At 41.0% G+C, this 14,103-nt stretch overlaps 1 protein-coding gene across 1 annotated transcript in view; it reads left to right on the top strand.

Annotated features, from left to right (window-relative positions):
• Window positions 1-895: 895 nt before the first annotated feature.
• DIAPH3 (diaphanous related formin 3) overlaps window positions 896-14,103 on the top strand; it is a 223,510-nt gene continuing 210,302 nt past the window's right edge. The window contains exons 1-2 of the mRNA XM_054056201.1: window positions 896-1,249; window positions 13,371-13,403. Of these exons, the coding sequence (XP_053912176.1) occupies window positions 1,109-1,249; window positions 13,371-13,403 (174 nt within the window). The 5' untranslated portion in view covers window positions 896-1,108. The remainder of the gene's footprint in view (window positions 1,250-13,370; window positions 13,404-14,103) is intronic.

Raw genomic sequence — 14,103 nt, 5'->3', positions numbered from 1 at the left:
CATGAGCCGGCAATGTGTGCTCACAGCCAAGAAGGCAAACAGCATACTGGGCTGCATCAAAAGAAGTGTGGCCAGCAAGTCGAGGCAGGGGATTCTGCTGCTTTATTCCTCTCTTGTGAGACCTCATCTGGAGTATTGTGTCCAGTTCTGGAATCCTCAACATAAGAAAGATATGGAGCTGTTGGAACGGGTCAAGAGGAGGGTCACAAAGATGATCAGAGGGCTGGAGCACCTCTGCTGTGAGGACAGGCTGAGACAGTTGGGGCTGCTCAGCCTGGAGAAGGCTCCAGGGAGGTCTTACAGTGACTTTCCAGTACCTGAAGGGGGGCTACAAGAAAGCTGGGGAGATACTGTTCACAAAGGGTTGCAGTGATAGGACTAGGGGCAATGGCTATAAAGTGGAGAGGGGCAGATTTAGATTAGACATTAGGAAGAATTTCTTCACTATGAGAGCAGTGAGGCACTGGCACAGATTGCCCAGAGAGGTTGTGGATACCCCATCCCTGGACGTGTTCAAGGCCAGGCTGGATGGGGCCTTGGGCAGCCTGATTTAGTGGATGTCTTTGCCCATGGCAGGGGGTTGGAACTAGATGACCTTTAATGTCCCTTCCAACCCAAACTATTCTATAACTCAATGATTTTATGAGATATATCCCAGTGCGGGCGGGAGGGCGCGGCCGCGGTGCTCTATGGGAAATGTAGTCCGGAAGGGGCGTGGCGGGGGCGGTGCGCGCGTGCCAACAGGTGAGGTCACTGGGGCGGGGGGGGGGGCTCCTCAACGGCGATTGGCGGAAAGTCTCAGCCAACCGGATAACGCCGTTCCCGCGGCGGCGGCGCGGATTGACTGCGCGCTGGGGCGGGGCGGGGCCGGCCGTGGCGGGACGATTCGGACGGCGGGACGTGGCCAGGCTGTGCCGGGCGGCCGTTAGAAGGGCGCGTCGCTCCCCTCCCCCCGCCGGGATTAGAACCTCCTCGCTAAAACTGGGCTGCGCTGAGGCGGCGGCTTTAGCGCTGAGCCCCCCTCCTCCCCCGCAGCGCCGTGTCTGGCTAAAGCCGTGCTAATCGCCCGTCCCTCCGCTCCTCTTCCTCTCTGCTCTAATCCCCGGCCATGGAGCCGCGGCGGCCGCGCTACTGCCCGCCGTCTTCGCCGCCGGGGCGGGAAAACAAGGGGCTCCGTCGGAAGGGCCCAGCGGAGACAGGCAGCGCCGGAGGCTCCCGGGAGGCGGCGGATGCCAGGAAACCCAAATTCGTGAGTATCGGCCGCCCCAGGGCTTCTGCCGCAAAGAAACTGGGGTGTTGTGATTTAAGATAAAGACAAGTTGAGTTCACCCAAGTTAACTGTATATTTTGAACGGTGTAATGAGAGAGTTGGGGTTGCTCAGCCTGAAGAAGAGAGGGCTCGGAGGAGATCCTATAGGGACCTTCCAGTACCTGAAGGGGCTACAGGAAAGATGGAGAGGGACTGTTTATGAAGGCTTGCAGCGATAGGACTAGAGGCAATGGGTGTAAACTGGAGAGGGGCAGAATTAGACTAGACACGAGGAAGAATTTCTTCGCTATGAGAGTGGTGAGGCACTGGCACATGTTGCCCAGGGAAGCTGTGGATGCCCCATCCCTGAAGGTGTTCAAGGCCATGTTGGATGGGGCCTTGGGCAGCCTGATCTAGTGGGACATGTCCCTGTGTGTGTCATGGGACAATTCATAATAACATTAAAATTAGTCCTTGGAAAGTAATAGAATATGCATAAGGTTTCTGGGAAAATTTATCAATATGCATGTAAGTGGAAAATATGTTCTGTAACCAGCTCTTGTCTCGCTGTGCATGATTGATGGAGATCGCTCCCTCAGGTTGCCCATGCCTGATTAGAGGGTGCTTGCTTTCTAAAACTCCAAAGCAAGTCTTGGAGAGTTTATTTGCTGGAATTTTCAGACACAGTGGGTCTGTTGCTGGCTTGGGCCAGCAGGGCCTCTCCCTGCTGTGCCTGTGCTGAGGAGGCTGTCACTAACCTGGACCCCTTAGAGAGTCCAGAGGGCTGGGTCCAGGCTATGAAATGACGTTAACGGGGCTTCAGAGTGTGAGCTTGCTTGGAGTCATAAGATCATAGAGTGGTTGGGTTGGAAAGGATCTTAAAGGTAATCCAGTTCCAAACTCTCTGCTGTGGACAGGGACACGTCCCACTAGATCAGGCTGCTCAAGGCCCCAACCAGCCTGGCCTTGAACATCTCCAGGGATAGGACATCTACAACTTCCCCGGGCAACCTGTTCCAGTGCCTCACTACCCTCATGGTGAAGAATTTCCTCCTAATATCTAATCTAAATCTTTCCTCTCCAAATTAAAATCATTCTCCCTTGTCCTATCCCTACATGCCCTTCTAAGAAGTCCCTCAACAGCTTTCTTGTCAGCCTCCTTCAGGAACGAGAAGGCCGCTATAAGGTCTTGCTGGAACCTTCTCTTCTCCAGGCTCAACAACTCCCAACTCTCTCTGCCTGTCCTCACAGCAAAGGTGCTCTGGCCCTCTGATCATCTTTGTGACCCTCCTCTAGACCTGTTCTAACAGTTCCATGTCCTTATTTTGGGGATTCCAGAACTGGACGTGATACTCGAGGTGGGGTCTCACAAGAGAGGAGTGAAGTCCAGCTTGCATCTTCCTTGTCTGCCTGAAAGGACTTGGCTATATTTTGCAGCACATTTTCAGGTCTCTTCTCTTCATCGTAAAGCTTTATCTTCTTAGTTGCTGTTTGACAGCTATAGGTGTAAGGGGAACAGAACACACTGTCAGCTGTTAAAGGCTGTTACTTTTATTAGAACTGGAATTTTTATTTATTTTAGTGATGTAAACTGTATAGTGAAAATTGGAGTCTGAATAAGGGACATAAACAGGTCTAGGGAGAACTTTATTTTAAGGAATTTCAGCCAGCCCCCCAAGAAATTGGGAAACTTGAAACAGCTAATAATTGTCCACAACAGACTGTGTCCCTAAGATATGTTCTAAATAAAAAGCACCCAGAACTAGCCAGCTTTTGTTTGGATGTTAAGAAATTTGCAAGCATTAAAGCTATGACAGGTTCTGTATGCACCACATGCAGAACAGATCCATACCATGCTCATATTTAGGTGCTGCTTGTGTTAGTCTTTGTTTAGCTGGCTCTGAGCCCGCCTGCTCTGAGCTGTTTTATGCACTTACAGAACAGATGCATACATAGGTAATAGATACATACATAAATAATATACGGTAAATTCTTGATTCTAAGGCTTCTTTGTGCTGTAATCAGTAGTTGAACGTCTGGCACCTAGGCACAGGTTCAGAAGGGTGTACCGTGCTTCATATGCAGCTTGTTGAAGTCAGCCAATAAGCAACACCAAAATGTAGACTGGCCAATCCTACTCTGGAAAGTCATGACTTGCTCTTGGCGTTCCTGTTTGCTGGAACCCTTTGTGTTTTGTGGCTGGGCAGATTGCTGTTTAAACCAAGTCTTTGTGCCTGGTTTTGCATGTTAGAATGGGTGTGTGTGAAACTGACCAAGAGCTGTTTGCTTGTCTCCATAACTGGCTATGAATCTACTAGAGATGCATTAAGTTATAGGTACATTTCAGTCATAGATAGGATTTGCTACAGGATCACTGAGTAAAAAGCTATATGGACTGCTTAGTCTAAAAGGTTGGATAGGGTTACTGGTATATTATATGACTTGATGGCTGGATTATTCCTTTAGTGAGTGGGAGACATGGATTTGTGTGTGCTTGAGGTTGATCAGAGCACCAAGTCAAGAGGTTTTACTTCTTATTCATATATTAACTGCTAATTTCTTATGCAAATAGGGTATTGCAATAACTTTCCACCTTTTTTTCCCCAACTGTGTGTTAAACCAGAAATAGGGTATTGACATCATGTTCACTTTTTCCCTAACCATGTGTTAAAATAGAAATGCAGTAATTTACTTGAAGTATAACATATCTGCCAGATATGTGATACATAGCTGTGCCACTGAGATTTTATTCTTAGATTGGCTTTTTAGTGAAAAAAGGCCATCTTTTTGGTGCAGATAAGCTTGTTTGATATGCGTTAATTTCCCAGGCTAGGAAAGGGTGGTTTTGAGCATATGCAGACATGGACATCAACTGACTGGCTTTTTGAGCTCACACTGTCAATTTTTGGCTCAGCTACAAAAATATAAAGGTAGTTGACTTTGACTTAGCTTTGTAAGGTGTAGGATCATCATGTATGTGGTTTTGGGTTTTAATTTTGGTCTGTCTCTGTTCCCCCCAGCCAGTTAGTAAACTCTTTAAGCAGAGAGGGGTGGCTGAGAATATCCTTAATTCATGAGAATGTCTTGTCAAACTGCAACTTCCAAAGCATTTGAAAAATTGTCAAAAGAGGTGATTATTCCAGTGTATTCGGTGTTGGCAAGGCCTGACCTTGAATAATGTGTTTAGTTCTGGGTCTGGCAATTTAAGAAGGCTGTGAAGGTCCCTGAATATGTCTACAGGACAGCAACAAAGCTGGTGGAAGAGCTGGAAGGAATGTTCTCTGAGGAATGGCTGAAGGCTTTGTGGTTATCTAGTCATGGTTTAGTCCCAGTGGACAGCTAAACATCATGCAGCCACTTGCTCACACCCCACTCCTCCCATGGGATAGAGAGGGCAGTCAGGAAGTAAAGTAGAGCTCGTGGGTTTAGGTAAAGACAGTTTAATAAAACAACAAAGGAAGAGAGAATAATTGTTATAATAATAATAAAGAATATATAAAACAAGTGATGCAGTGCAATTGCCCAGTCCACCCCAAACAGCAATCGCAGATCAGCAAGCTCTGGCCTCTGTTTATATGCTAGTCTTCCAGTATATATACTAAGCATGATGGTATCAAATATGTCTTTGGCCAGCTTGGGTCAACTGCCTGATTATGCTTCTCCCAGCTCCTTGTTCACCTATACACTTGCAAAACAGGGGAAACTGAAGAAGTCTGTATTTCTTAACATATTTGCGTTTTTGTTGTTGTTAGCAACTTTCTTCTTAAACTAAATCTAAAAAACAGCAACTGCTGAGAAGAAATTTAACTGTACTGCCAGCCAAAACCAGGACACTAGTTTGAAGAAAAGGAGGTTGATGGGCGATCTTATTACTCTACAGCTTCCCACGGAGGGGAAGTGGAGAGGGAAGTGCTTATCTCTTCTTCCTCGTAGACAGTGATGGGACATGTGGGAATGGTTCAAAGCTGTGCCGGGGAAGTTTAGACTGGACAACAGGGAGTATTTCTTGACTGAGAGGGTGGTCAAACACTGTAATAGGCTTCCTAGAGAGGTAGTTGATGCCCCAAGCCTGTCAGTGTTAAAGACGCCATTGTGACAATGTCCTTGAGAACATACTTTAACTTTTGGTCAGCCCTGAATTTGTCAGGCAGTTGGACTAGGTGATAGTTGAGGGTGCCTTCCAACTGAAACGAAATTTTTTGCTCTACTCTATTTTGCCCTGAGATGTTGATAGCAGACTGAAGAATTATAGTTCTTTGAACGTGAATTGTGTTCTAGGTATGCCATTAGCTCACTGGGTGACCATACAAAGCATCTGAGGGGATTTTTTCTTGAATAGAGTTTAGTGTCTCTGTCTTCATGTAAACAGTTGTGAGGGTTAGTTTACAAACATTATCTGTGGAATTTAATTGTTACTAAAGAACAGCAGGCTGCTCCATGCCTCAAAACATAAGGAACTGCTCTAGCTACTATAACCTTTGAGCTGTAGTCTCTAATACCTGGCTTGTCCTGGCTAATAATTTCTGGTGAAGAAATACACACGGTGGTGCAGATACAATTACTGTAATAGTTGTAGTTAGCAACCACCTTCTTGGTCTAGGTTATTTCATTTGAAGGGTAATATGAGATTTGCTTTTCTTTCTATTGCTTTGTAAATTTCTGCCCTAATATATTGAAGTACATAATATTTATCACTCGGCTATTAAATTGAAAATTTTAAAGCTCTCCTTCCTGTCTGTCCCCTGTTATTTTACAAGACTGATTTGGGATTTTTTTTTTAGGGGGAAGGGGTAGATGGTACATCTGTGTTTACTTGTTCACATCTAACTCTTCCCATAATACATTTTCAATATACTGTTATTAGTTAAATTAGGTTTGTGTCAGAATATATAAAACTTCCTTCACCCCTTTGAATTGTGTGTAATGCAGTTGTAGATATGGACTGTAGCCTTTTCTGTGTTTGGGATACTTAGTGCCATACTTCATTTCACCGGAATTATGTTTCTGATCTCCTGTATGTTTGTCAAATGTGGATGAAATTGACTGTTAGATTCAATGAACTCAGGTCATTCAGACAGTATTAGTCTAATTTTCCCTCAGTTCGAAAGGCTTGAAAATAAGTTCCAGGTTGGGCCCTTCCAATCAATGCAACATATTGATCTGTCACAGCAGATATGCTAATCTGGAAACAAATTTGATTCCTTGACAAGCCTTGAGGTGAAATTGGATTGCTGGTTGACAAAGCTGACATCGTTAACATGCACTTCCTTTTTTTATTCCCGAAAGAAAATTCTTGTTTAGCAGGAGGAAAATCTGCCTATTTAAAAAACACTTCATTTGGATGGGGGAGAAATGAGTCTTTAGGTTGAACAGTTATAGTGGTCAAATCCAATCAAATATCATCTTGAAGTATTGCCTTTCTGAATAAACCAGCTTCTCGAAAGTGAATGAGTTGTTAGTTCTCGGTTCTCTCTGTTCATATACAGAATCATTTGGAAAAAAACATTAAGGAGTAATGGTAAAAATTCAAAAAATGGTAATTTTGAAGCATACACCAGCTTAGCTTTGCTCAGCAGGTACAAAAGTTTTGCACGAGTGAGACTCTTAAAAGAGTAAATGATCCTTTGTGGTACTTCAGCTTACTGAAAGCTCTTACCTTCACCATTGAAGACTGGTGCTTTGTCAAAAGAGGAAATTAATTGAAGAATGTCAGACATAATGCCTGTTTTCTGTGTATTCATTAAGCAGGAAACTTGAAACCTGTTGGGAGGGTGGGGGGCAAAAAGCAATTGCTTGCCACTTCCTGTCTTTGATTTTTTTTTTTTTACTTTTTCTTAGAAAGGTTTGGAAATCATAAAAATGAGTGCCTAGATTGTGTGATGTCCAATTGCACTTAACTGGGTCTACATTTGATGGAAGCTACTCCTCAAAATATCTACTTCAATTTCTAGCTCAAGTTAGAGGTGTTTCTGTTAATTTCAGTGTACCATTGACTTGTCTTCAGTGCTGTTGGAACGGGTCCAGAGGAGGGCTACAAAGATGATCAGAGGGCTGGAGCACCTCTGCTGTGAGGACAGGCTGAGAGAGTTGGGGCTGTTCAACCAGGAGAAGGCTCCAGGGAGGTCTTACAGTGACTTTCCAGTACCTGAAGGGGGGCTACAAGAAAGCTGGGGAGATACTGTTCACAAAGGGTTGCAGTGATAGGACTAGGGGCAATGGCTATAAAGTGGAGAGGGGCAGATTTAGACTAGACACGAGGAAGAATTTCTTTTTCTATGAGAGTGGTGAGGCGCTGGCACGGGTTGCCCAGGGAAGCTGTGGATGCCCCATCCCTGAAGGTGTTCAAGGCCATGTTGGATGGGGCCTTGGGCAGCCTGATCTAGTGGGACATGTCCCTGTGCATGTCATGGGGCTTGGAACTGGATGAATTTTAAGGTCCCTTCCAACCCAAACTAGTCTGATTCTATGACTTTCAGGTCATGTTTTTGATTAAGTTGTTTATGAAATTTATATGAGTTAAGAAGGCTTTCTTGTTTGCACCAATCTGTTAAAAATAGACAAATTAACACTTGCATTTAACAGTGTCTGTAAATCAAAGAAAGATGTAGTTAGAAGCAAAAGCACTTCCATTTCAGTGGTATAGAGAAGAAAGGTAAGACCGATCTGTGTCAATATCTTTAATTATGAAGTGACTGAATTATTGCTGCAGTTATGCTGCAGTGTAAGACCTTGAATCTAAATTAGTCTTTTAAAGAAATGATTGCTGAACAGATGTTACCTAAAACACTTTATTGCAGCTTTGTAAAATTGTAAATTCCTCATGCTGTTATTTTTGTTGGCGTGAATTAACACTGTGGGTTATGATATTAAATTTTAGTGCTGTGTTCTGGTACTTTGTTATATAATCCTACCTGTAAGCACCAATTTTGAGTTTAACTCATCAACGTCTAAAGAATATTACTGTGTAGAAGCTGTCTTGTTAAGATAATTTTGCCCCTGATTGCTTTTCACACTGCTTTCCAAGCAACAGAGAGTGTGTGATAAAGCCATTAAATAAATGCTGAAGTAGTATATGGAAAATTAAAATAGGAATTGCTGAGGGGTAATACAGCAGTTTCTAAATTGCAGTTAGGGACTGAGGTAGTAAAATTACTGAGGGAATATTGTGACAAAGGAGATCCTAAAGTAATAGCATCCACTGTAATCATCCAATTTACATGTCTCTAACTGAGTCTACAGGTTTCCTTGCAATTCCTGCTTCAGTCTTCCGGCTGTATTTCTGCCGGAAAATAGCCTTCGGGGAAAAAACAGTGAGTGTTGATTCTTTTTGATGATAGAACTAATGGGCAGTGTGAGAGTTCTTTCTCACTTTGTAATTTAAAGAGGTACAGAGGGGATTGTGATAGGCTAAGCCTTCATTTATCTAGTTTCAGCATTCAGGCTTAAGTTAGCCAGTTCTTTTAAAACTCATTGCATCTTGCTTAAACCTCTTTTTCTATTTTCTTTTTTTTTTTTTTTCTCAGAGCTACATGTAGGCGCTATGCTCTTCTTGGTGTATCAGAGAAGCTATAGCGTGTGTGGGTTTTTTTTTTTTTTTGTTTTTTTTTTTTTGGGTAGAGTGTAGTATGTGGTTTTATTTGTTTTCTTCTGCAAGGAGAGCAAAAATGAAGATCCAGAAGGGGTTTAGATACCAGGCTGTGGTACTTTTTATTTTTTGTCAACTCAAGTCTGGTGGAAGGCACACATGTTGAAATTAACGTTTAGCTTCTCAAGATCCTGTTACTTTGCATACCTAAAACTATTGTATTGGCACTGGGGGGGATGGCTGAGTGCTTGTCTATCTTCTAATTCCATTTATGATCAACAAATCAGACTTCGTTTGCTTCTCTGATGGCATATGAACAATGTCTATCTGTGCCAGGCATGGTCTGAATTCAACTACCCAACATACTGTTTTTAAACTTGTTACTTTCATTCCAAAACTCAGATGAGCAATGTCACTCTGTATTTATCTAGTGAAAAGAGCACTTGTGAAGAATGGAGATGCTGTCCCTTTTGGTAGAGTGCCAAGCTTTTTGGTGATACAGATTATAACCTATATAGTACTGGGGAATTCTTTGTTTCCAGGCCATGCTGAGCTGTAGTGATGATGGAAAAAAGTGCTAGAGACATGAGACCAGAATCCTGTGTGAGAAGATGACATTCTTGTGCATTCTGGTCCTGTTTGCCTGGACTGCTTGTACTGCATTTAGATAGAATTTTGTTTATAAATATGCATATGCAAAGATAAAGAAATAAATCAAATGACACAAAAGATCAAACGAGTACTGTTGATCCAATTAAATGACATTTCTCAGTTCTTTGCTTCATTTCACTGTCTCGACCCAGAGATGACTGGGATAATTGTATAGACAGTGACTGAACTTCTTAAACTCTGTCTTGCAGATTAACTTTCAGTATGTGCTACAGTTTGGATGTGCAGTATAAGATCACCCTCTTTTGTATGACACTGAGATTCTTTACTGTGAAATTACATGGAGCCAAGTAGTATTTGACTTACTTGTGCTTAGCTGGATGGTGCAGAAGTTGCATCACAAATGGCTTCATCAGGTATGACCTTTTCAAGAGACAATGCTCCATTCTGTGAGTAGTCTTCTTGCTGTCTTGCACGTGTTGTGAACCTCAGCTGTTATGTCCTGTTGTACTTCTAGGGCTCTTGCTTTCTTTGATGTTTTTGAGATCAGGCCTTTTGACAGCTTATTAAGAACACTGTGCTGTACACTGAAGATATTTGTATATCTTGTGACCAATGATATCAGTTATTTACTAGGATGTTGGAGGTACATAATCTTCAATAGGGGTAACACCATGTCAGATTGCTTGCTTTCTTCAGAAATGATATATCTGTGTACTTCTTTTTAATTGTGACAGCTTTAACTGAACTACTTGTACTCTATTGCAAAACCTCTTCCTATGTGTTCCAGACTGAAAATTAAGTTGCCCTGGAAAATGTAATTTGAAAATATTAGTTGTTTGTAAATGTGTTTGTATAGCTGAAGACTAAGCAATGGTGATACTTCTGCTTCTCCAGCTGTAGGTATGACTGATGATAAATCTAGTCTTGTAAATTGTCCTAATTAACTCCTTAATCTCTTCATGGTTTTCTGTCTCTTTGACTAGAAAACAGGATGGTAATGTAGTTAAAATTATCTTTAGTTTGTTTTTTAATTTTGCATATCTTTTCTACATGATAAACGGACTAGAGGAATACTGATAGAAAGCTACTGTGTTCTCAAAACTAGTAATTTTGTTATTCTGGAGTAGTTCATGGAAGGCTCTGAATAGCATATTAATATTTTCATCCATTGCAAAGCAGTGTTCTGTAAGCTTACATCATGTTTTTAGCAATAATTGAATATTGCAGGAATATTACTTAGGCCTGCAAGGAAATAAATCTGGCTTATGTTAAAGGCAACCTGTTCACTTCAGCAGAATGTCTTATTTCTGTGAACTACGTGCTCAGGCCTGAAAATAAAAGCACTTCAGCCTCCACCTAACTGGGATCTAGTTATTTTTTTCCCCCTTATTAGAATTTGTTTGGCCTGATAAGAATAAAAATATACTCCTGTTGAGTCACAGCATTCCTCTAAACTTAATGCCATTAAAAGATCCAGCGTGGTGAGATTTTCTTGATAAGACCGCATGTAATGTTCCACATCTCTGTATCCTTGAAAGCTACAGAAGACCATGAAAGTTGGCAACTCATTTTACTTTGTACAACCTTGCCAGAAAAAGACTTCATGAGGGAGAGGGGTAAAGATCACCCGAGTTTCATGTTTTTACCAGCTCTTCTGGTTGCAAAGTATTACAACATAAAATTTACAGAATAAGTTTTTAGAGATGTCTTACTGCAAATCATTCAGCCCCTTTAGCCCTTTCAGTGCTAAAATATCTGAATACTAGGTTGTAGTTTGTATGGGCTTTCTCCCGTTTTAAAAAGAAATATCTAAATACAATGTCACCAGTGTTGATAGATGAGTGCTGGTTAAGTAGCTCCCTTTCTTGTAGGAGTCAGTTTTGAACTAGACCCTGCAGTGTTGTCTGAAAGAGGTCTTGTGCTGGTGTTTTTAAGCTTCTCTACTGTATATTGAGTTTCTTATACCATTATGGTGTTCTTAATTGGTTGCATGGTATGGTAGTCTTTTTTTTTTTTTTAACTAATTAGTCAGATGACCTGGGTCAGTGATGTCGAATATACAAAATATGGAACTTTTAATCCTTTACCACAGTAAATTCCATTGCTGAATTTCAGTTTAATTGAAGGGTACAACACTACCTTGAACTATCCCATTAACTTTGTCTTCCTCGAAGAATGAGACTGGAATCTGAAAAATACTGCCTTAATTCCATGGATGATGATGATGGGATCTGTACAGAGAGCAGCAGAATATCCAACATCTATTGTTAAGTGGAAGTGAACCTGATGTTCTTCTTGTATCTGTTTAGTGAAATATACATGAGTTTGATGTGAATCTCGAACTTCCAGCTCAAAGCGTATATATGCAGATTTTCATTCTAAGCAGATTACTCTGTCTCCTACCACGTTAGAGTAGCTACACAATGGTATCTGTATGTTGCTTAAGGCTTAGTGATTTAAGTTGTGTGTATAAAAAGGAATAAATTATGTTCTTTGCTACCAAGCTGCAGTGTTAGACCATATGTTAGTGTTTACTCCTGCAGTTTTGATCACTTAAGGATAGAAGTATTATAACAGCAACTTGCAAAATGTAAAGTGAGCTCTTGCAAATGACAGAAATTAAGGTTTATGCTGTCTTTGTAGCTATTTAGCAGGATGGGAATAACAAGTCATAAAACCCAGCTCTTTAGCAGTGTGTGGGGCAAAAATCTGAGTTATTCCTGCAGTGTGAGAACACCAGTGGGAAAGCTGGGATAAAGATCTTCAGTTTCCTGACTGGATTGAAATATTTTCACTTTGTTTTCATTTTTTAAAAAATTCTCATCTGTTAGAATGTGGAATAGGATTATCATTGAAAATCACTACTGACTTTGCTCCATTTTTTTTTGTTATTGATGGTGGAACTTAGACTATGTCACTGAGTACCGAGTGTGTCCTTGCACTTCCCTTGCTTTTTATTTTTAACTTCATAGCCATGATGCTTCTTCCTCAGTTGGTTAACAATACTCAGAGTAGAACTGCTATAGGACATTGATTAAATGCAAATTGTTCTTTAATTCTGAGTGAAGAACCAGGGAATAGTCTGCCTCACTAAGTATGTAACTTCACATTCTTCCAATTTCCCTGCCAAGTTTGTCCTCAGCTGGTTCGTTAGAAGTATAAATGGAATCTCTGCAACACTGACTCATCAGTTGCCAACGTTTGCCAGTAGTGCTCTTTGGTTTTGTGCAAGAACTGTGTGCCCTAGCACTTGTTCTGTTTGTCAATGTGCAGTGGAGACCAAAAAGGTAGATTCAGAAACTGTTGTTTCACAGAGCAGCTAGTGATATATAGAGTTTTATATGTTACTGCTAATAAATGCTTTTGCCAGCTCCTGCTCCTAACTTCATGCTCTGCTTGCCACATGGGCATAGCTTGAGAGTAGTCAACATTGCTATCTGCTTGAATTTTGCATCTTGGCAGGTAGTTTTGAACTCTTGAGGAACTCCATGTTCTTCTGTTGAGTTTAATAATCTCTGGACAGCTTCCTTCATGGTGTTCCCACAGCTATTTAGAGAAGACACAATTCTAGTAGCGGAATTATTAACACATCTTCAGTTCTGGTATATTTATTTAGCTATACAATATAATAAAACACAACTTGCTTCAAGATGTGCTTGGTTTATGTTATTTTCCTATTATTCTGTCTAAGGATCAAAGATTTCTTTTTTTGAATGTACACTATATTCCGTGTATAACTGTAAGCCAACAAAGTACAGCTTGCCAAGAAATTATTACTTCATTTCAAGTGGCATGATTCAGTACTGTTTAACTTGCATCTTATTTTCAACACCAGCAGCTAAAACTGACACTTTTTGGGTTTTTTTTTGTTGTTGTTTTTAACTGCACAATTTTGACATGACTGATTTCCTGTTCGATTTACAGCACTTAAACATCAAGACACTGACAGATGATGTGGTAAGACAACTTAAGTTTTGATTTGGCTTTGCTAATCTGATAACCTTAAGGCTAATGCAAAAGAAATAACCTTATTGATACCAGAAACTGTCTTATTCGTGAAGTTAATTTAGTTAATTGGCAAAGTCTCACTAATCTGTTAATTATCTGTAACATACTCAGTGCAAGTAGCTGAAGTCTATGGATGGATTTGAAGTATGCTCTAATCAAGGCTAAATGAGCTTAACATGGGTAATGGTGCCGGTTTAGATGTGGTATAGTTAAGATATCTGTGAATGCATGTATAATATCAGTTACTTAAGTTGCATGCCTATCTTAAAATACTTCGCTTAACAAATTAACAGTTGCTTGTAAAACTTAGTAATGCTGTCTTCAACCGATGTTAGGTATATGCAGTGTCATGCTAACGCTGTCTTTCTGAACCTTCAGCTGTCTCTCCCAAGTAGCAGATGAGGTTCTGTATCACAAAGCCAATTTTTTTTCTTACTATTGAAGTTACCTATTTCATTGTCCATACTATTATTTTGTAGGTAAGAACAGTTTTTCTTTAAGTGGATCATTCCACAGTGTATCTGATTTTACTGAGGATGTAATGTTCTGTAGGCATCTAATGATCAGCTCTTACCACTTCAGTCAGAGTTCTTGCTGAAGTACTTCTGTGTGTAACAGAGCTTAAATGTAGAGCGTTTTATGCTGTAGA

Source organism: Cuculus canorus, chromosome 1 (genome assembly GCF_017976375.1).
Source record: "Cuculus canorus isolate bCucCan1 chromosome 1, bCucCan1.pri, whole genome shotgun sequence".
Lineage (NCBI taxonomy): Eukaryota > Metazoa > Chordata > Aves > Cuculiformes > Cuculidae > Cuculus > Cuculus canorus.
Note: the sequence above shows the minus strand (reverse complement) of the source record. Positions and strands in the feature narration are given on the sequence as shown.